The sequence below is a fragment of the Lissotriton vulgaris genome, chromosome 11 (genome assembly GCF_964263255.1).
Source record: "Lissotriton vulgaris chromosome 11, aLisVul1.2, whole genome shotgun sequence".
NCBI classification, from domain to species: Eukaryota; Metazoa; Chordata; class Amphibia; order Caudata; family Salamandridae; genus Lissotriton; species Lissotriton vulgaris.
This window is the reverse complement of record NC_141699.1, coordinates 499371383-499394041: the sequence shown is the minus strand read 5'-3', so window position 1 is coordinate 499394041 and position 22659 is coordinate 499371383. Positions and strand designations below refer to the sequence as shown.

The following is a 22659-nucleotide window of genomic DNA, read 5'->3' as shown; positions in this document are numbered from 1 at the left end:
ATTTCTGGAGGACTCGGTTAACCAAATGTGTGCCTGCTTCTACCATTGGTGGGGGGTAGTGACTAATGGAGGAAGATAATTTGTATTGCGTTCTGTTATTCTGTTTGAGTTAGAGGCAGTGATCTCCATAGGGGTTAAATCCTCTATCTTTAAGATTGGGTAAGAAAGCGAACTTGCCAGTTAATCACATTCCTCCAGATGTGAAAGAACTTCAAATCTACTATGCGTTGGCACCGAGCCACTGCCAAGCAAATGCCTCCTATTCTCTTCACTAGATAGGGCGTGGAGGGGCTTGACTCTGTTGAGTCTATTCTTCCTAGGAAAATGACTATTATAAAAGTAGTCTAAAGTTAGAGGGACTAGAAGTTTGCTAACAATGTAGGCAGGAAATTGGTGTTTGAAAAATTAACAATGACACAGTCCCCTTTAAAACGTTTTTCCTGGCTGCCCACCTATTCCACCCTCCTTGCTAAAATTAGTTCATTTGCCATGAACGGACAAGTCCTTTCAGTAGCACTTATATTGGAGAAAATCCAGTGCAGGCTTTGTCCATGAAATCGGCCGTAGATTCCATTTGATCAGGTCGGAGCCGAGGAACATTAGCCAGGACCAGAGCCAAAGGAGCAGCAGCAGGCGGAAGATGAAAACTTGATCAGGCAAAGGTATTAATGGTTATAGACATTAAAGGTCTTAATATTACCGGCTGTATACATCCTCCATAGCCCGATATACGTGGCACAGCTGTATTGTTTGGAAGCACTCAGATCTAATAACCTCCGGCTCTTGCTTCCCCCCAGATTCCGTCTAGCTAGAAAGGGTGGCAGAGCTTTCGCGGTGGTGGCCTCCAGACTCTGGAATGCCCTGCTGGTCTATCTCCGCCTAATGGATTCAGAACCACAGTTCAGGAGGAAACTGAAGACACTCCTATTCTCCAGCTGCTAACTTTTCAGGTTTCTCTTGTTCGCGGTCCACAGCGCTGGAACATCCCCGTTGGGGGTAGCCGTGCGCTCAATAAATGTCAGTATAATAATAATATTAATAACCTCCCTTACGAAAGTACTGGGGCGGTGTGGCAAAGGAGCTGAAGTAACTGGGAGGGAGGGTGGTGCTGGTTTAGAAGTTGTTATAACTGATGAAACAGACACAGTCTGCAAAGGTTGAATAGGTTCAGCACTCACAGCTAGTTGGACTGCCTGTAACGGAACTGAATTTACATGCAATGCTGGACTAGAACCCTGGACAGAGCAAGACGAAGCTGTGTCTCAGGCTTGTTCAGTCTACTTTCAATAGTTCATAGTTTTTCTATGATTGGCAGCATAATATAATCCACTTTTACCAACAGATCGTCCCAGACCGAGGCCTGGTCAATAACTGGAGGAACTGGGAGAGCGAAAGAAGCAAATGATAACGTTGACTGACATAACTTAGAGGCCTTAGAGCCCGATTTTTTTGTGGGACCCTTTGGTTTAGCAACACACACAGGTTTCACTTGTTTAGGTTTGTGGGCCGCAGCAACATTCTTGCCTCTAGTGCGCCTTGGCTTGGGTCAAGGAAGATGTTTCTCTGAAGATACCTCCGCACCAGATGGTGAAAAACTGCAGATCTGTTCTGTAACTGTAGAGGGACATTGGGTGGGAGGGGTAGATTCATTTAGAACAAAAACTCGAGGAATACCCAGAGACTCATTAATAGGGTTTGTGGAAGAGACCGGGGCAAGAGGAAGTGAAAGTCTGTCAGGAAGTCCCCCAGGTTCTAATAAAAGCCGTCGCTCAGTTATTTCTATTTCATGAGCAAGAATGTTAGTGGCCCTGGTCAAAAAAGAATAAAGAGTTGCGCCCACGCCCGCACCTCCTAGCTCCTTAAGACCTCTCCTTTTAGCCATTGCCAGGGGATAATAACAGTCAAAATTAAATACCTTATTCTGCGGGTGACGAAAGAGAGTGGGCCCAGCCCAGCCTCTTCCGGGCGATGACGGGCACGGACGGGCCTGCCCTTTGCTCGGGCGAACCCGCGTGCGTCCCACACCGCGGGAGCCACCGTTGAGCTTTATGGACCTGGAGGGAGGTGTGCCTGCTCCTATCCTCTTGCGAGCCCACGTGCACTGCTCTCTGGGTGTTGTGGTCCGGGCGGTGCGCGTTCCGCGCAGAGGAGGAGATGGACCAACAATACGGCGAGGCTTTCAGCAGCGAAAGTCCCCTCAAGACAAAGCACCAAAAGTGGCAGCAACAAGGTAGGCCAAGTTGAAAAGGGTGTTAATTCACCTGCCCAGAATGAAGTTCTATGAAAGAAGATTCAAGGAGGAGGAGTGGGAGTGATATTCGTGAAGACCGAAATGGTCACAGTTACCACAGTGAAGCGGAATTCCAATATACAAGTGTAAAGTAGTTTTCTTTAAAAATGGAAAGAAAAGCAGAACTCTCAAGTGTTTAATAGTAAACAGCTATACTAGAATTGTTTACAACACGTCTACATATATATTTTAGAGTTGTTGGAAAACAGGCACTATCCATGATTACTGGAGTCATTGCGACTTCCTGTGTCTTCGAGGAAACGGAAAATAGTGTTTGAAGACTATGATTCTTGAAACTCTCTACAAAAATATGAGTTTGAAAAGAACACTAATAAAGCTCTACTGTTAAATATACTGTAGACCATGGGTACTCACAAACTTTCTCTCGGGGGCCAAATTTACAGTGTGGTTTGTGGCCCAGGGCCGCACCGGTGGAGGTGGGGTCAGTGGGGGAGGGGGAGGGGCTAGAAAGAAAAAACTGTGACCATGAAGTTGAACACAGGCCCCTGCAGCTGACGCGTTCATCCACTGAACCAACAGACCAGCACACACACACATCTCTCTTTCTCTCTCTCTCTCTCCCTATCTCTCCCTCCCTCTCTCTGTCTCTCTCCTTCTATCTCTCTCTCTCGCTCCCTCCTTCCCTCGCTCTCTGTCTCCCTCTGTCTCTCTCTGTCTTACCTCTCTTTCTCTCTCTGTCTCCCTCCCTCTCTTTCCTTCCCTCACTCCGTCTCCCTCAATCTGTTTCCCTCTATCTGTGTCCCACTGTCCATCTCCCTCGGTCTCCCTCCCTCCGTCTGCCCTCTGTTTGTCTCCCTCCCTCCCTCTGTCTCCCTCTCTCCCACTGTCTCCCTCCCTCTCTCCCTCTATCTCCCTTCCTCCCTCTGTCTGTCTCCCTTCCTCCCTCTGTCTGTCTCCCTCCCTCCCTCCCTCTGTCTGTCTCCCTCCCTCTGTCGGTCTCCCTCTGTCTTTCTGTCTCCCTCCCTCTGTCTGTCTCCCTCTATCTTTCTGTCTCCCTCCCTCTGTCTCCCTACCTCTGTCTGTCTCCCTCCCTCTGTCTGTCTGTCTCTGTCTGTCTCCCTCTGTCTGTCTGTCTGTCTCTGTCTGTCTCTCTCTGTCTGTCTCCCTCTGTCTTTCTCCCTCTCTCCCTCTCTCCCCTTTTCTCCCTCCTTCTGTCTGTCTCCCTCTGTCTGTCTCCCTCTATCCCTCTGCCTCCCTCTGTCTCCCTCCCTCCCTCTGTCTCCCTCCCTCCCTCCCTCCCTCTGTCTCCCTCCCTCCCTCTGTCTGTCTCCCTCCCTCCCTCTGTCTGTCTCCCTCCTTCCCTCTGTCTGTCTCCCTCTGTCTTTCTGTCTCCCTCCCTGTCTGTCTGTCTCCCTCCCTCTGTCTGTCTCCCTTTCTCCCTCTGTCTCCCCCTGTCTGTCTCCCTCCCTCTGTCTGTCTCCCTCCCTATGTCTGCCTCCATCCCTCCCTCTGTCTGTCTGTCTCCCTCTGTCTGTCTCCCTCCCTCTGTCTATCTCCCTCTGTCTGTCTCCCTCCCTCTGTCTGTCTCCTTCCCTCTGTCTATCTCCCTCCCTCTGTCTATCTCCCTCCCTTTGTCTGTCTCCCTCTGTCTGTCTCCCACTGTCTGTCTCTCTCCCTCCCTATGTCTGTCTTCCTCTCTCCCTCTGTCTCTCTCTCTGTCTGTCTCTCTCTCTGTCTGTCTCTCTCTCTGTCTGTCTCTCTCTCTGTCTCTATTACTGTCTGTCTCTATCGCTGTCTGTCTCTATCGATGTCTGTCTCTATCTCTGTCTGTCTCTACCTCTATCTGTCTCTGCCTCTATCTGTCTCTGTCTGTCCCTGTCTCTGACCCTATCTAGCTCCTCTGTCCCTGTCTTTATCTGTCTCTGCCTCTATCTGTCTCTATATGTCTTTATCTGTCTCTATCTCTATCTGTCTCACTTCACAGGGCTCTCACTTCCTGCTGCCCTCCCACCTCACCCGGCTCTCACTCCTTGTTCTGCCTTCTCACCTCCCACACCCGGGCTCCCACTCCCTGCTCAGACCTCCCACCTCCCGCACCCGGGCTCTCACTCCCTGCTCTGCCCTCCCACCTCCCTCACCCGGGCTCTCACTCCCTGCTGTCCTCCCACCTCACCCGGCTCTCACTCCCTGCTCTGCCCTCCCACCTCACCCGGCTTTCACTCCCTGCTCTGCCCTCCCACCTCCCTCACCCGGGCTCTCACTCCCTGCTCTGCCCTCCCACCTCACCCGGCTCTCACTCCCTGCTGCCCTCCCACCTCCCATACCCGGGCTCTCACTCCCTGCTCTGCCCTCCCACCTCACAGGGCTCTCACTCCCTGCTCTGCCCTACCACATTCCTCACCCGGGCTCTCACTCCCGTTTCTGCCCTCCCACCTCACCAGGCTCTCACTCCCTGCTCTGCCCTCTCACCTCACCCGGGCTCTCACTCCCTGCTGCCCTCTGTCACCTCACCTGGCTCTCACTCCCTGCTGCCCTCCCACCTCACCCGGCTCTCACTCCCTGCAGCCCTCCCACCTCACCTGGCTCTCACTCCCTGCTCTGCCCTCCCACCTCACCCGGCTCTCACTCCATGCTCTGCCCTCCCACCTCCCTCACCCGGGCTCTCACTCCCTGCTCTTGCCTCCCACCTCACCCGGCATTCACTCCCTGCTCTGCCCTCCCACCTCACTTGGCTCTCACTCCATGCTCTGCCCTCCCACACCCTGGCTCTCACTCCATGCTCTGCCCTCCCACCTCCCTCACCCGGGCTCTCACTCCCTGCTGCCCTCCCACCTCACCCCGCTCTCACTCCCTGCTACCCTCTCACCTCACCCGGCTCTCACTCCCTGCTGCCTTCCCACCTCACCCGGCTCTCACTCCATGCTGTGCCCTCCCACCTCCCACAACCGGGATCTTACTCCATGCTCTGCCCTCCCACCTCTCTCACCCGGGCTCTCACTCCCTGCTGCCCTCCCACCTCACCCGACTCTCACTCCCTGCTGCCCTCCCGCCTCACCCGGCTCTCACTCCCTGCTGCCCTCCCACCTCACCTGGCTCTCACTCCCTGCTCTGCCCTCCCACCTCCCTCACCCGGGCTCTTAATCCCTGCTCTGCCCTCCCACCTCACCCGGCTCTCAGTTCCTGCAGTCCTCCCCCCCTCCCCTGTGTGGACACAGCCTCCCGGCCACCCCAGTACTTCACAGGTATTTAAACGACCATTTGTTTGTTAATGAGGCTTTGTTCACCTCTTAGCGCCCCTGCAGCTCAACTCTTGACTGTGGCCGGAATGGCCCCGGCCCCCACAGAGCAGTCTCTCTGATTACACACTGCTGCTCCCCGAGGTGTTTGCTGAAGTTGAAAAAAAAAACACACAGGTGTGATGTGTTTCAAGCTCCGCGGGCCGCCACTGAAGGCTTGCCGGGCCGCTACTGGCCCGTGGGCCGTACTTTGAGTACCCCTGCTATAGACTATGTCTATGGATATGTCTTAAACTTTGTACAAACCACGCGCTCTTCGTGACTACCGACGTCACTGCAGTGATGTTGGATGTCGTGCATACATTTTTTTTGTAAATGTGGTTTTCTTCTGAATTGATTGCAAAAAGAAAAGTTAAAACAATCTTTTACTAAAAATATCTTTAAGTGTATTTGGTTTGGTATGTAAAATACATTTACTGATGACAGAATCTCCACAGTAAATGCAAGAATGTTGTGTCGACTTGCAAAATTGTTAACAATAAAATCAGTTATTAATGAACTTTCTGATAAACACATATGAAATCAAAAATGAGTGGTGTATTATATAAATATATTACACAATATCCAATTATAGAAACAAGGTAGGAAAATCTTAGAGGATCACTTACAAACAAAATAAATGTTACAATTAAGACATATAATTAAAAAAAACCTTAGAAACAGAAAAACCAAAGGTTACAGGGAAGTTTTAGTTAACAATTAGCATTTAAAAAACCTTAGAAATTCACTGAAAAAACTAAAGGTTCCATGTACATTATAGTTAGGAAATAGAATTTAAAAAAACCTTTGAAATTCACTGAAAAAACAAAGGTTACAGGGACAATATAGTTAGGGTTATATTTCACTTGTACAAAACCAGAGAAATTCAGCAGTTATAGTGAGCTGACAGGGAGTGTTATCAGTGTACATGATGGTTTGGCTGGCCATCTCAGGCCGGCCAAACCGTCATGAGCACTGAAATCTCTCCAACCTGAGCTGCATTGCCAGTACTACAAGTCGTAAGGAAATCTACTATCAATCTATCCGACAAAATTCTCACTGAAGAACAACAAGCTGTTTTGGAATTCGGACTGAAATTTATACAGAGCCAAAAACAAGCTCTGGCACAATTGAACATGGAAGCGATGGAATTGCCCTGCAAGATACGACTACATGACTTCTTTAACAATAAAGAATACGCCAACAAGGCTGAGGTTTCAGGGTTACGGAATGAGTCCACATTTTGCTCCCTGAGCAACAGCCTTTCCAAAGAAATACCAACATTTGAACAAGTTGTGCTCTCATCCCTCAATCAATTGAACACAAGGAAGATGTACACTTAAAATAACTTGCCTCAAGAACAAAGACTAGCCATTACAGCTTTAAAAGAAGATAAAGACATCATCATTAAGCTCCTACCTGAGAAACACAATGGACTTTATCAACAAAGTGGAAGGGTTTGAGTTTGACCCTGCTGCACTATATACAACTTTTCAAATAATACCACGGTGCCCGAGCTACTTTGGCTGATGCCCGTGGAGCTGTCATATGCAGCTATAGAGGAGTTTGGCTCTGGTTCACCACTCGGCTGGCACCTACCCAGCCGGACATCGTTTTCCTCGCCTCCCCGTTGTGTTTAACTACCTGCACTCCCTACCCCCATTTACCATTCCCCCTGTTCCTCTTGACTCCCCATAATACGTGTGTATGTGCTAATTATCTCACATTATTGTGTAACCTCATTTTTTTTTCTTTTTCCGATGTCTATACTTTTCTATGCAACCTGTAACTCACTGATCCTCATGTGAAGCGCTCTGATACCTCCGGGTCAAGCCAGCACTATATAAAACTTTACAAATAAATAAATAAAATAAATAAAAAGACTAGATGTTGTTTTGTTATAAACTCAAATTCCCCAGGAAGATGCATTGAAAGCAATGGAATCCTATCTGGATAGAAGAGAGCACCCTCATCAAATATCAACATCTCAAAAGAAACTATTTTAAGTTTGAGAATTATTTCTTCATCAAAATAAAAGGGACTGCGATAAGATGTCCCTTCATCCCCGAAATGGCGGTCCTGTACATGTCTAGATACGAAGAAAAGTATGTTTATATTTATTTATTCAATCTTTATTTCGACCATTTGGTCATAAAAGATACACATACAATAAAATCACATGAATCTGTCACAGTTATTAAAACATCAATGCATGCTATTCAAATAAAAACCAGACTTTACAGATGATTGTTAAAAGTAAGAGATTCTCCAATCTACCCAGCATTTTTTAAAAGACGACTGCGCGTATGCCAGACATTCGTTAAGAATTTGGAAAGTGCAAAAACAGTTGGGCCGGAAACATCGCTTTTTAAAATCCTGTACATCGGTACATATTCCCTGCCACCCAAATTCTTGATCAATGGCAGCAGCCAGTACTTTCTAGCTGTCTTGTATGCTGGGCAGAAGAAAATCATGTGCAAGTCATTTTCCTCTTTGTCAACGCAAAGAGGACAGAACTTGGTAGAAGGGATTTGTGCCCAGGTACTAGTAAAGGACCGTAAAGGCAGAGTGCCGTATCTCCACTGGAGAAATAACTTTCTGGTGAGTATGGGGTAAACGGGATCAAGAGCTTTCTCAAATGTATAAAGATCCTTGGTTTGCAGGAATAAGGAGGAAAGGGACCCCTCTGTCTGGGTAGCTATAACCCTAACCCTTTTGTGCTCGTGGTACAGCTTCGCGAGTGCTCTCTTAGGGATTCTTGGTGCTGTATTAGCTGGTTCGGTCCACAGCTCGGGGAGCCCCAAATCTGTGCAGACTGACTGGATGTTTTGGACCCAGGGAATACTGAGCGCCTTGGGGCGTTTTAGTAGTTCGACCAGTTCCGCCCTGTAATCGGCGAGATCGTCACCGCTCCATAGCCTGCGCCAGAAGGCAATGGGTCTTAGACTTATCTCGTCGGCAAGTGGCCGTAGCCCTAAATCAAGCCTCAAAGGGAGGAGCGGGGTGCTAGAGGGAAGTGCGGTAATTTGTCTTAAAAACCTGTTTTCTGTACAAGACAAATTCCGACATGGAATATGGCCCCACAATTCAGCCCCGTACAAGATCGCCCCCCTTGCCTGTGCCTTATATATCTGGATTAGGGCCCCCAATGGGCGATAGGTCGAACCGGTCATCATCCGTGTAATGCCCCCGGTGATTTGTACTAGTTTAAGGTTAGCCCTGGTTTGGTGGGTCTCCCAGGTCATATTTTCATTGAGTGTCACGCCGAGATATTCGAACGTGGCAACTCTTTCCAGTCTCGTTGCTCCTAGTAAGGGATTCGGGCGCTGTTTGGGGCTTGGATTCAACACCATATATTTGGTCTTTGTGGCATTGATTTCGAGCCCTCTATCCTGACAGAAGGCCACAAAGGCATCAAGTATCTTTTGAATGCCCATGGGTGTCTTGGATACCAACAGCGTGTCGTCCGCAAACATTATTGCGGGCACACTGTTGCCATTCAGTTTAGGGGCATCTGTATAGTCGGTGGCATTTAGGTGAGCGAATATCCCGTTGACGAAGAGGCAGAACAGGGTAGGCGCCAGCACACAACCCTGTCTTACCCCTCTGCCCACGGGAAATCTATCTGTCAGCTCCCCCGACCTCCCACACCTCACCTGGGCATAATTATTATGATGCAGCCTCTGTAGGGTCAATAAAATGTCTGGTGGAACGCCCATCCCTGCTAAGATGACCCAGAGTTTTCCCCTTGGCACGAGGTCGAAGGCGGCTCTTAAGTCCACGAAAATCGTGTACAGACTACCGCCCTCGAACCTCACTGTCCTCCAGTAGATCAAGTTCAGTCTGAAGACCTGGTCCACAGTCGATACCCCTTTCCTAAAGCCTGCCTGATATGGACTGAGGGCGCCCACCTCCTCAATCCATTCCTGAAGCCTGTTCAGGAGGACCCTGCCGAACAGCTTCTGTGCTACATCTATCAGGCTAATCGGTCTGTAGTTGGCTGGGAGCAGGGGGGAACCTTTTTTGAAAATCGGGACCACCTCAGCCCCCAGCCAAGTACTGGGGATTTCCATCCCACCGAGGACACCATTGAAAAGGGCTACGAGGTAAGGCGCCCAGACGGTGGTCTCCTGTTTATACAGATCTCCCGGTAGCCCGTCCAGGCCAGGCGCCTTCCCCGAAGCCAGGCCTGAAATAGCCGCTGTAACCTCACTCAGTGTTATCTGATCCGCCTGCAAGCCCTGGCTCCCTAGTTCAATTGGCACAGGGGGTTCTCCGGACTCAGCGCTATATAGCGACTGGAAGTGGGCCTGCCACACTCCAGGAGCTATATTAGGCACCACTGCCGAATGTAGACTCCCTGATCCCCCATTCACCATTCTCCAGAACAGGCGTTGGTCTTGCACTGCTAGGGCCTTTGTAAGCTCCTCCCACTGGTTTTCCTCCCATTCTATTTTGGCCTGTGCGAGAAGCTTCTTATAAGCTTGTCTGCATTGCTTGAGACGTTCCCCTCCTTTGCCCTCCCTAATTACTCCCAGGAGTTCTGTTTTGGCCCGCCTGCAGGCTATGTTATACCATTGTGTTTTGCCTCGGGGCCTCACTTTTGGTTTTTGCACTTTGCGTGTAAAATGGGGTGCCGCTACTTTTATAAGTTCTTTATGGGCATCAAACAATTTGCTCCTAATATCTGTTTTGTTTGCCACGCTATCAAGGTCCCCGACAGTTTCCAAGATGGGGGTAATCTCAGCATAAAGCAGTGGGAGTTTGTCCTTGTTTGTGACCATATGCTCCCACCTAATTTTTCTCCTGCTGTTGTTTAACAGGAGTGTGGGATGATTCCCTGCCTCATGGGTCGCTAGGCCCTGGGGTGCTGGGTGGACGAGGTCTAGCTCGAGAGCATTATGGTCACTGTCCATCCTATCAACTACCCTAAAATCCTGTACTGTTGACCACCTCGCTAATTGTACCAGGATATAGTCCAAATGTGACTCCCTTCCCTGACGATTATAAGTAATTTTGCCTGGTGTGTCGGAGTTAGTTCGCCCATTACACGCTCTAAGTCCATGCCTTAACGTGAGGGCAGTAATTTGCAACGCTAGGGGGGTCCAAGCTTTTGGAGATGGCACATCAACCCCAGGTACTGCCCACCTCTCTTCTTCTTCAGATAGGAACCCTTCCTGGAGGCCTGGGAGTGGCTCAAAGTGAGAGTTAAAATCCCCACCCACCACATAGTATGAATCAGTCGACAGTTCCAATAAAAAGTTCGAAAGTTCATTAAAAGTCGGTGATTCTTTTGCCCTTCCCATTGGCCTAGAATAAATATTGATCAGCAGGAGGTTGACTTTGTTTGTTTGTTGCCACACAGCCCAGGTGAACAGCAACCCATGTCGCAAGACCCCCTGATGGTCGGCCTTTGCCTTCCCATCTAGCTGGAATAAAAAAGGATGCATAGCCTTGATGCTCATAGTCCTCTCTGGCCCAGGTTTCCTGGAACATACATATGTCACCAGTTTCTATGTACTTTCCCCAGGCCGGCTCTTCCAATTTATTTGCTAGTCCCGCGATGTTCCAGGAGATTATCCTCAAATGTTCGGAGGTGGAAGATGTCATGGCATGAGGGATGCGGGAGGTAGGTCCATAGTCCATTTGCATTATGGAGCCTGCGGCTATGGCAGCAGAGAGTACGTGTGGCTCCAAGAGTCCCAGCTCCCCCTCGCCCTCATGGGAGGGAGCCATAGTTATCCGCTCAGCAACATCTACTCCATCAGTGGCTAGGTATGAGGATTCAATTTGGCCGTGTTCTGAGGTGAGTGTGTCATTCCGTGGGCCAGAGATAGCACCGGGGGACACAGTGGAGGGATCCAAGGGGCCACAGAAGCCCGATACCCCTGTCGCAGATTTACTGACGGTGAGTCAGTCGACCCCATCCAGCCCGTTCAAACAGTTAAAACGGTTAAAGTCGCAGAAGGGTGTGTCCGGCGGTTGGAAGTACGGGCGTTGGACAAAGCCTTTATAATTGCGTCTGTAGTTCACCCTTGTCCAGCCATCGTGTGTTGGGGCCTGGTGCCTGGGAATTGGAGGAAAGAAAAAGGATACTGGGAGGGTCTGTATGGTGGAGTCAAGGGATCGGTTCGTCCCTCCGCAGATGTGTCGAACCGTGCCCGGATCTTTAAAGGTTACCATGATACAGTCCCCCAACATGGTTTTCCTGGTCTTCCCTAGCCATGGAACCCTTCTCACCATGATGATCTCGTTATTAAAGTGAGGTGGCAAGGGTCGGTTCCAGTTGAGCCATTTTATTACCTTTTTCTTAAGGGATTGATAGTCCTCGTTTTCTCCGGATCTTAAATGGGGGGCACCAGCTAAGACCACCATCAGTCTATTAGCCTCAGGTGGGAGGTCTGGCCTCCGTGGTCTGGGAGTTGGGCAAGTGGGCATGGTTGGGGGGGCATTACCCTGATCTTGATGTATTCCAGTGGGCTCTATTTGTGGAGTGTGTGGGGCTGGGACCACCGGATCAGTGGGTCTATTACTTGGGTAATTGTGCCGTTCTTGGAGTTGAACAGCCATGAGGGGTTGCAGAGGGGCGGCAGATGGCATGCTTCTGGGGGGGGCTTTATTAGCGTTGGTTACTTTGGAAGATTCCCCACCCGAGGAATGGGTTTCCCCTAGCTTAGTCTGCTTACTTACTAGGGTATTCAGAGTGGTGAGAGAAGTTTCTAGCAAGGTGAGCCTAATCTCCACTTTTTTTAAACTATCAGTGATAGGCTGCAGAAGGGAGCGGAGTAAAAATTCTATGCTCCCCTTAGCAGAGAGTGGGTGGTTTGGAATCGGCGTAATAGCCTCTGGCTCTTTGGTGGTAGCAGTTATGCTGGGATTTGAGAGCTTGGGTGGTTGCACTATCTCCGTGGTCTTCCCTGATAGGGTGATGTTAGTACTTTTCTTACCAAAGTCCAGGTGTGATATTTTAGATTTCCCCCGCCCCCCCCGCTGTTTTCCGAGCCCGTTTACTGGGTGGGGGCCTATGTATCTCCGCCATGACATTTAATTTAGACTTGCTCTTATTAACCAGTTGTGTGGGTTGCGTTTGGGTTACCAGGTTGACAGGGGTATGGGAAATCTCTAAGGGGCCCGGCTCTATGATTTTCCCAGATGCTATCCCTGGGGTGGAGGGAACTTCCCTTAATAAAGCAGGGATATCCTCTAGTGTTAAGCTACTGGGTAACGAGTCTACATCTTGGGAGGCGGGATAGGGAATGATATCTAGCAAAGGCCTGGTTTTCATACATTCAATGGAACGCCTACGCTCCACCCTTCTTTTCTCTAGTGAGCCTTCCGAGTCCGCCTCACCTTTATTTTGTTTGAAATACTTGTCCAAAGTCCCGGTGCTGGAGGCACCTTCTCTTAAGGGGGCTTCCCGTAGTGGAGGCGAAGGCATAGCCTTGATTGCAATACAAAGTGGGATCAAGAGAGTGGGCCCAGCCCGGCCTCCTTCGGCCCCTGACGGCCACAGACGGTCCCGCCCTTGTCCCGGGCTTCTCCCGGTCGCTCCCGCGCAGCGGGTCAGATGCCTCCTTTTAAGTATTACGCCAATGGGGCGTTGCCGGCAGGGAGAGGAGCCCAGCTGAAATCGGGCGCGCGGAGACTCCTGGACACTGGAGTCCTCCGCTCTACCCTCGCAGCCCTGCCGGTTCCAAGGTCAGTAAAATTGCCCCAGAGGTGCGCTGATGCCACACACCACGAAGCGGGACCCGCGGAGCGGGTCCGGCGAGGTGTGGTGTCACAGGGAGGCTTGGTCCGAGGTTCCACAATCAAGTGCGCGAAGCGCGGCGTTTAGGCAGGGAATCCACCTGTGCTGCTCTTCTCAGCCCGTTAAATCTTCCAGTGATTGGGGCGTTGCCGGCAGGGAGAGGAGCCCAGCTGAAATCGGGCGCGCGGAGACTCCTGGACACTGGAGTCCTCCGCTCTACCCTCGCAGCCCTGCCGGTTCCAAGGTCAGTAAAATTGCCCCAGAGGTGCGCTGATGCCACACACCACGAAGCGGGACCCGCGGAGCGGGTCCGGCGAGGTGTGGTGTCACAGGGAGGCTTGGTCCGAGGTTCCACAATCAAGTGCGCGAAGCGCGGCGTTTAGGCAGGGAATCCACCTGTGCTGCTCTTCTCAGCCCGTTAAATCTTCCAGTGATTGGGGCGTTGCCGGCAGGGAGAGGAGCCCAGCTGAAATCGGGCGCGCGGAGACTCCTGGACACTGGAGTCCTCCGCTCTACCCTCGCAGCCCTGCCGGTTCCAAGGTCAGTAAAATTGCCCCAGAGGTGCGCTGATGCCACACACCACGAAGCGGGACCCGCGGAGCGGGTCCGGCGAGGTGTGGTGTCACAGGGAGGCTTGGTCCGAGGTTCGACAATCAAGTGCGCGAAGCGCGGCGTTTAGGCGCGGCGTTTATAACAACAATCCGTTTGTCAACCATATATTACAATGGTATTGATACATCAATGACATATGGTGCATCTGGGCAGGCAGTGAAGTAGATCTCGTGAATTTCCACAACTGGCTGAACGACAGAAACCCTGACATAAAATTCAGTCTAGCACCCAGTCAAACAAGTCTCACATTTCTTGATGTTGAGGTAAGACCATTTAAAACTGGATTAATAACCACTCTCTACACCAAACCTACGGATGAAAACACTGCTTTACATTTTAAGAGTTTTCACCCTAAAAGTTTGAGAGACAACTTACCATATGGCCAGTTTTTACGAGTAAGACACAACTGCACAAGAAGGGAAGACTATGACCTCTATTCATCAACACTGACGGAGAAATTGAGAGAAAAAGGATACCTGAATAAAATTACTCAAACACTCGAGGAGGAGAGCCTGGTTCACACCCAGGGAGGAACTGCTGCAAAAAAAGCCCAAAACTGCAATGGCCAGACTGGTTTGTGTGTCTACGTTTGGCCCACACAAAAATGCATTAAAAAGCTCATTCACCAAAATTGGCATCTCATCAAAGGAATGGATGAAGATTTAGCGTTACCGCTCTTGACATTAAAGAAGAACACCAGCATTGGCCAGCCCATAATCAGGGCGTAGGATGACAAAAAAAGAGAAACGGACACTTTACGTTCCTTTTTGAGCCTACAAACCATTCAAGGCCATAATAAAAGTGGAAGCTGTCAGTCTTGCAGTTCTACCATTGAAGGAATGATATACAGAAATGCCTGTGAACAATGGATACATAAGGAGTTCTCAAATTGCAAAACAAAAAATTTAGTTTACCAATCCATCTTCCCCTGCCCGCAAATGTATATTGGAAAAACCACTCAGGAGGTCCAAAAGAGAATTGCGCAACAACACTCAAGATTGAAGAAAAAATTACAGAATGCACCTCTTGTCCATCATTTATCAAGAATTTCAACATAATGAAAGAGAGTTTCATTGGACAGTACTAAGCGTAATCAAGCCTAACCCAAGAGGCGGTGATCCAGAAATAGCTCTAACAAGGAGAGAAGCATGTCTAAAACTAAAGTTCAACACAGCCGTCCGGGGTCTTAATGAAATGACAGAAATCGACTGACTTTAAATCCCATGTGGTTTTCTCTTGCCAAGAGTTTTTAATGACTACAGATGCAAGTTATATTTTTTCACCTCACAGAACAGCTTAAATGCTGTCTTAACTGACTTTAAATCCTGCACAATTTTCTTTAGCGAAGAGATGTTTAATGACTGCAGATGCAAGACAATTTTCCATCTAACCGAACAGCTATAACTTTGAGCAACCACCAAACTAATGATTCCAGCATGCATTTTTTACCGGCAGGCGCCCGTTGCAGACATTCTCAGACCGCACCGTGCTTCGCTACTGAAGACAAGTTATAATTAATGAGAGTTTTCATGCGTACATCAACGTTTAAAGGCACATTCTGGACAGTTTGAAAGGCAACAAAGTTTGCACACATGGTCTAAAGGGTTCAACAGTACGGGAGGAAATAAAAGTTCGCACTACACAAGGCAAGTAAAAATCTGCAAAGGCTATAAGTATGCGTTTGTCGCTTCCAAGTCTTTTGAGAACCAGCTGCTCCTTAAGTTATAGAACATGGAAGTATATATTATAACGCAGGTCCTGCAATCCAATGTGAAACAACCGCTAACACCACGCTGTTACCAAATTACAACTTGCTAAAAGAAGTCCACTAACAATTAGGTATCGCGCTTAAACTCATATTGTGATATGGCTGCTCACTAAGTTACATAATGTAAAAGCATGCATTACAACGCAGCTTCTGCAATCCAATTTGAAATAACCGTGAACATCACGCTGCTACCAAATGACAACTTGCTAATATAGGGTTACCAACAATTAGGTATTGATCCTAAATCCACGAGTTGAACCTGTTGTGTGCCCTGGTAGAGAATCACAAATACAAAGGTGATCCTTTTTAGGTCTCACGCCTAGCATTGCAGTGAGCAGCACTGCTTGCGCAGCGAGAGACTTTTTGTAGGGGGTTTGAAAACAAACCCATGAATCGTACACGCGTGTGCGTGTGCTTTTTGTTTCGGGGCACGCTATTGGCCTTTGCATGCGTCTTTTTACCAAAGACAGCACGCAATTGGCAAAAGGCGGATGCATTGCTCCGCACATGGCGTATTGGTGTCTGTTACCCGCACGGCCGGCATGTGGTTTCAATTATCATGCCTAGACACAGGCGCGATAATTGAAACCACGTGGCTTGCTGTGGTGCGCATGCGCGCACCACTCGCGGGCTTGTTTTGTTTTTGGATCCATTTCAAAGGGACGCAATTTTACATTAGATACGTTGAATCGATATGAGCCCATGTGATTTTTTTTGTGTACCTGTTTCTATAATAAATTATGCTAAAGGCAGGAACTGTTTTCTATATAGTTTTGCCTACGATGCTCTAGGTTTAATTAATTAGTTATTTTCATATTGGGGATTTTTCCCAGTGTGTTTCACACTCGACACCCTCCAAGGCTTCAATTATTTCTCCCTTGGGTACACTCTATTTATTTTCTCCAATCTCGCTGATGCCCACAAAGGCCACCTTACGTTTAATTTTTAGAATCTAAAGTGCTAGGCATACGAAACAGGCGGTGCTTGGCTGGTGCCAACTCCCTTGCCAAAAGTTTTCACAGGGGAGGAGAAGCAGAGAAGAACAAGTTTTCACGACTGACTCTCCTGTTTCAAAACTTCCTCTGGTGCCACTAACGCCAGCTGCTGCGCTTTCAGCCAGTTCACCTGCGAGGACAAAGAGGCGCAGAGCGCCAGGGAGTAAGGGCACCCGCCGTGGGTAAGTCTTAGAGGTGGGTGCTGCAATCCTGAGGAGGAGGAGGGAAGGGTGACCCTGGACAGGCGTGCCTTGTCTCCCACACCTCGTCTCCCGCACCTCCCTTTGTGTGGCTGTATGAGCGCCCAAACAACTGACTTATGCTTATTTCCTACAACTTGTAATGTTAACCCACCTTTGTTTCTGGTCAGTTTCAGTTTATTCCTAGGTGGCTACAGTAGGAATTAACTTCAACCTTCCCGGCTCGTTTTTGTCACTTTTCGATTTTGCTGTCTTACTCTCTGTGCCCCTCTTGTTCCCATAACCCCCTCACTTTTGCTTATTTGCTACTATTCCTTTCTGTCTTCTCTAGTGACCTCTTTCACTTTTTTTCTCTCTTACTCCTTCGTTGTGTCTCTGTTTCTCTGGCAGTTTCTGTCTTCTATCCTTTCTCTCTGTTACACATTCTCTATGTTTACAGTTCTCTTCACCTGTCTTGCTACCTCCGTTACTAATCCTTTGTCGCAATCCTCTCCGTGTCTCTCCTTCTCCCTTCCCTATCCCGTCTCTCTACCTCTCAGCCTGTCTGCACTTCTCTCGCTCTCTATTTGCTTCTTCATCTCTCATGTGCTCCGTTTTCTCTCTTTTATCGCATATATTTCCTGCCTCTTTATCTTTGCCCCTCCCCCTCTTACACTCTTTCTCTGCCCAGCGTCTCCTCTACCTCTTACTCTAGGGCTTTGTTATGTAAATGGCGAGGACTGACATTGATGATTCCAAAGTACCTCGGCCGTGAAGTTAGCAGCGCTGGTCGTTCTTCCTGTGCGAGTGTTTGCCACTGTCTATATGTCTGCTCCGATGAACGCTTGTTTGCACTCTATGTAAATGCATGTGTGCACACTGCTGTATCAGTGTGTGCTTTCAGTCCGTTAGTGTGTGTTTGTGTCTACGTTTTGTGTTACCCTAGGTGCTCTAGTGTGAGTATATGTGTCATTTTTTCAGTGTGTGCACCCGCTTGTAGTACTGTGGAGTTGGTGCATGTGTGCGTTTACGCTCTGTTTCACTGTTGTTACACTTTGTTCCTGTGTGCGCATACCTTTGTTCATGTGTGGGTACATGCTTTTGTGTTTATGTGTCCACTTATGCTTTCCTGTCGCCTCTGCATTACAGTGTACGTGTACTCTTGTGTTAGCAAGTTTGTCTTACGTCACATTGTGAAAGCTTTTTTGATGGTGCTTGTGTACTCATTGGTCAGAGTGTGCAGGCACTCTCAAATCAATATTTGTGTGCTCCAGTGTCCCTGTCTGTTTTCTTGTGTCATATTTTGTATGCACACGAATGTCAGTTTGTGTATGATTGGTGTCAGTTTGTTCATGTCTGTGCTTTTGTGATTGGATGTGTATGCTCTTCTGATAGTGGTTGTGCGCTTGGATCAGTTTGTGTGCTTTCCTGTCAATGCATGTATGCTCTCAGGCTGCAGTGTATTCTTGTGTTAGTGTGTGCACTTGTGTGTTCTCTTGTGTCAGGATGTGTATGCTCTTGTGTCCAATTATGTGCATTGTCTTATGTCGGTGTTTTTAAGCTTGTGTGTCAACATGTGTAACTCTTTCGACAGTACTGTATATGTTTTTGTATCACTTTGTATGTGCTTGTGTCATTGTATGTATGGGCTTGTAAGTTTTTGTGTTCTTTAGTGTCAGTGTGTACTCGTGTGATTTTTGTGTATGATCTTGTAGTGTCTGTATTCTCTTGTGGAGAGGTTGTTTTCTATTGAGTCAGAATCTGTACACATGTGTCAATATGAAGGTGCTGTTGTGTCAGTGTTTTATGTGCTTTTGTATTTCCGTGTATACGGTTGTGTGTGATGGTGAACTGGTGTCAGATAATCTGCGGACGTGTGCCAGTGTGTGTAAACTATTGACAGGTATGTTTACGTAACTTTCCTGTCCAGGGCATACTGCCTGTAACGTCGCTGAGGGGGTTAAAGTGCCGATGCAGAAATCTGTGTGAAACTTCCCAGTCACGTGTACCAACGCAAGTAAGGAATTTCAGGGAGACGTCACAAGTGTAACCCGTTCTATGCTCATAACGGAGCCGCTCCGTCATGAGCCTCGTTGAGCTGTGCTCATGACGGAGCGGTTCCGTCATGGCCCGCTCGGCGCGCTTGCGCGGCGCGAATTTCGCGCCTGCGCTGAACGTTCCATTGAGCGGGCGCGTTCGTGGCGGAACCGCTCCGTCACGAGCACAGCTCAACCGCGGCTCGTGACGGAACCGATCCGTCACGAGCACAGCTCAACCGCGGCTCGTGACGGAGCGGCTCCGTCACAAGCATGCGAGCGCCGCTCGACCCCCCCGCCCCCTTACCACTGCGGCGGAATTCCCACCGCAGCGAAGGGGTTAAATATGTTTAGTCCGTATTTATTATGCTTGTTGAAAGTGCACCCTGGCACAGTAGTAATTCCTACCTCAGCCTCACCTCTGCGTACACAGTCTGGCAGGGGATTATATTGGCATTGGCATGAGAGGCCAGACGAAGGGCAGCTGCAGACACTGTCTGATTAACCAAGCCAGAGATCAAGCACAACAGACCTCTACGTTCCAGCTTCAGTCTCCAGGAACCGCGATGCCTTTTCACCCAATTCTTCTGCCTGACAGGAACTTCAATGTAATAAATCTCGCCATTATGCGACTTTGAGAAAATTGCATTGTAAATGACAATGCCTTTTATTTATGTTTCTGTTTTTGAAACATAAATAAACGGCATTGTCATTTACAATGCCAATAGCTCAAACTTTTGCAAATGCAAGACCTATTGCATTGCAAATGCTTTTTATTACTTCTGCCTAGTAGGTATATCTGTGGGGGATGAGACCATAAATCTAAAACATTGTTTTCATGTTATATTGTTTTAGTATTTGAACAAGTCCTGGTCCTGAGGAGAACCCAAAAGTTCACGAAGGGTTCGAAACGCATTGACCAAGCTGGTTGGAAAAGATTTAATTGTGAAAAAGCTATTAATATTTAGCAAACACGGCAATTGGCCTATTGTTTTACTACAGAATCCTAATCAGTTCTCACTGGCAGGATATACATTCAAATTGATACACAAAGACAATTCTGCCATGTGCCCTAATTAGAGTGTAAAGAACTGGTCTATTTCACAATTGTTGTGGTTTTGTATGTAAATATTAAAATTTTTGTTTGTCTTATCAGGATTGTGAAATGAATATGTGTGAATAACCGCAAATAATGTGGTCCTTCAACTGAGACACATGTTATAAATGTTCATAACTGCTTCCAGAAAAAAAATGAGCGTGAAATAAATCACTAAAACCACTATACTTAAGAATGTGGCTGTATTGCCAAATGGGATTATTTAATGGAAGCACCCATACACTGTATTGTTGTTTACAGGTTAGAGACAGCAGGCACAGGCTCCCAGTCTAACTGGGAGAGCAAATCCTCAGAACTCAGGCCAATCCTGATGCTGGTTTCAGCAGTGTGAAAGCAGTGTCAGGATTGACCGCAGTGCACTCTGGGAGTCTGTGCCTGCAGAGAGAGGGGTGCACTGCAGGTAAGTGGATTTTTTTTCATCTTATCCTTCCACGCCTCCCCACCCCGCCACTCTATCAATACACTGGCCGCTACTGTTAGCCCACTGTGTTGTCTCGACTTAGTACCATCAGACAGGTGGCATATGTCCTTTGTTTTCCTAAAGAAGGAACCAATCATATTGTAACTGCTATGTGAAGATTTCCATGCTGCCAAAGTTACACTACAACAGTTGCAACAGGAGAAAGAATTCAGAATTTGTCAGGTCACCTTTAAAATCTTCTAGAGAGATCAGCAAAAGAGGGTCTCAAAGTTCAAAGCTTTTCTTATGACTGCTGTCCCCTCAACATAGTGAAAGCTGTATGTTTGCACAGATGCATTAGTTTGTTGATACATGCACACTTACTTCACATTTTCTTTTCTCAGATTGTGTTGATCCAGCAATATTTTATATTGTCATCAGGATCTTTCTTTCTGGGTAAGTATTGATTAATAATGAATCCTAATATGTAGCTGTGTTTTAATAATGAACATATCAACCTGGATGCAAACAATTTTGATGATAAAATTCAATGTAGCAGTGATTTTTTAACTATAGAGTGCGCCACTCTCTGGGGCACAAGGGGCTCTACAGGTGGCCTAGGGCTGTGACATAAGATTTGGCTAATGTACTTTTAAAGGGGCTCTTTTAACAGTACAGTGACTGAAATAGTAAATATTTAAATGTGAGAAAATTAAAGGAGAAAAGTAAAAAAAACACTACTTTCAGGATTACTTGGTCAAAATAGGCCTGTGTCCTCTGATCCAGCGCTCCTACTAAAATTCTGTATAAATGATGTCACCATCTACCACCAGACTTACCAATCAATACCAGGCCCATAGAAACAACAGAGCAGCTGAATCATGAGGCGAATGAATCTAATATGTTGTTATTAAACATTTTACAATAAACAAGACCAGCTTGTCAGTTTATTTTAGAATTCTCAAAATTGCATAAACTTTATTAGCTCTTTATTAATATCAAACATTTAGTTTATTTAATCAATTTATTGCATTAATCATTGGCTCAAAATCTGGCAGTTCAACATTGTATGAAATAATGAATTAAAGAAAACACAGCCCTAAACCCTAAGTTAGCTTTCTGACCTGAAAAGGAAAATAAATGAATAAACAGTTGAATGCTTACAAGTCCATGGGAAATCGGACAGCACTTCGCCCTCAGGAAACAGTCAGCCCCGTTCCCTTCAAGAGGCCCAATTTTTATACCCTATTTGCTCGCTCATCTATCTAAATGTAATTATTTAAACAAACGTCAGCACCCTGATTGATTGGTGACTGTCAGACCACCAAAATCACTCCTTCCAGGGAGAAAACGTCATTGCATTATTGTTAATTCTCATGGAGTGACAGCGACTTCCGAGCGTATCGCAACATTTTAAAAGTTGCCTTTCTGACTTCCACTAAAGCTCGGCAGAATCATGCCTGTCACTTTCTCGGCCTTGTAAAAAGAACATCCAGAGCAGTTCGTGAATAAGTTCCATTGTCAGAGCCACAGTCTTTTCAGAGGTGAAGCACAAAAACATAATTTCATGGAAAGTTTCCAAGATGACTGCATATGGCTCCAACTCTGCTCACGTACAGGCCGACCAACTTTTCTTCAGAACCAGAACCAGAGCTAGGCCTTAAACCACACTCGGGCTAGTATTCAAACAAACACAAAAAGAGTGATTAATTCAGGTAAAACAAACCTTTCTGTTACCCACCCGACCATTGCTAATAATTAACCCACTAATAAATGACATCTAGCAGAAGCAAGGAAATAAAGCAGCACATAAAATATCTACCATTCTTCATATAGTCCAGCTTTATGTTTCTGAAAGAGTAAAAAGATGATTAAATGATACACAGACAGACAATCACAACATAAGACAAACATGTAAGCACATATAATAAAGCACATGCCATGAATGATCAGACGCATATTAATAGTGACAAAGACAAAAGGACAAACATGACAAACAAAACAATATTAATCATGTGTTACAAAACAGATTTGCAATTGCAACAAGAGCACATGTTATTAGTTCCTGCGTGTTCATGTGTGGTGCAAACTTAATCTAGGTTGAGTTAATTAAAGAAATCATGCAACAGCTCATTAATTGATTAGTTCATGTTATAGGGAAATGAATCCACGAGTCAGAATAAAATAATTTCTGAAGCTCGCTTCATCAACTCCCTCATCTGGTGATTTTAGAATCACCAAACAACACCCAAAAATTTCAGGAAATTTTCACCCAC

General features: G+C 47.3%; 1 protein-coding gene across 1 annotated transcript in view; it reads left to right on the top strand.

Moving 5' to 3' along the window:
• Positions 1-22659, top strand: part of IDO2 (indoleamine 2,3-dioxygenase 2) — a 298339-nt gene that overhangs the window by 232902 nt on the left and 42778 nt on the right. Inside the window, exon 8 of the mRNA XM_086943565.1 lies at positions 20788-20839. Within this exon, the coding sequence (XP_086799691.1) occupies positions 20788-20839 (52 nt within the window). The remainder of the gene's footprint in view (positions 1-20787; positions 20840-22659) is intronic.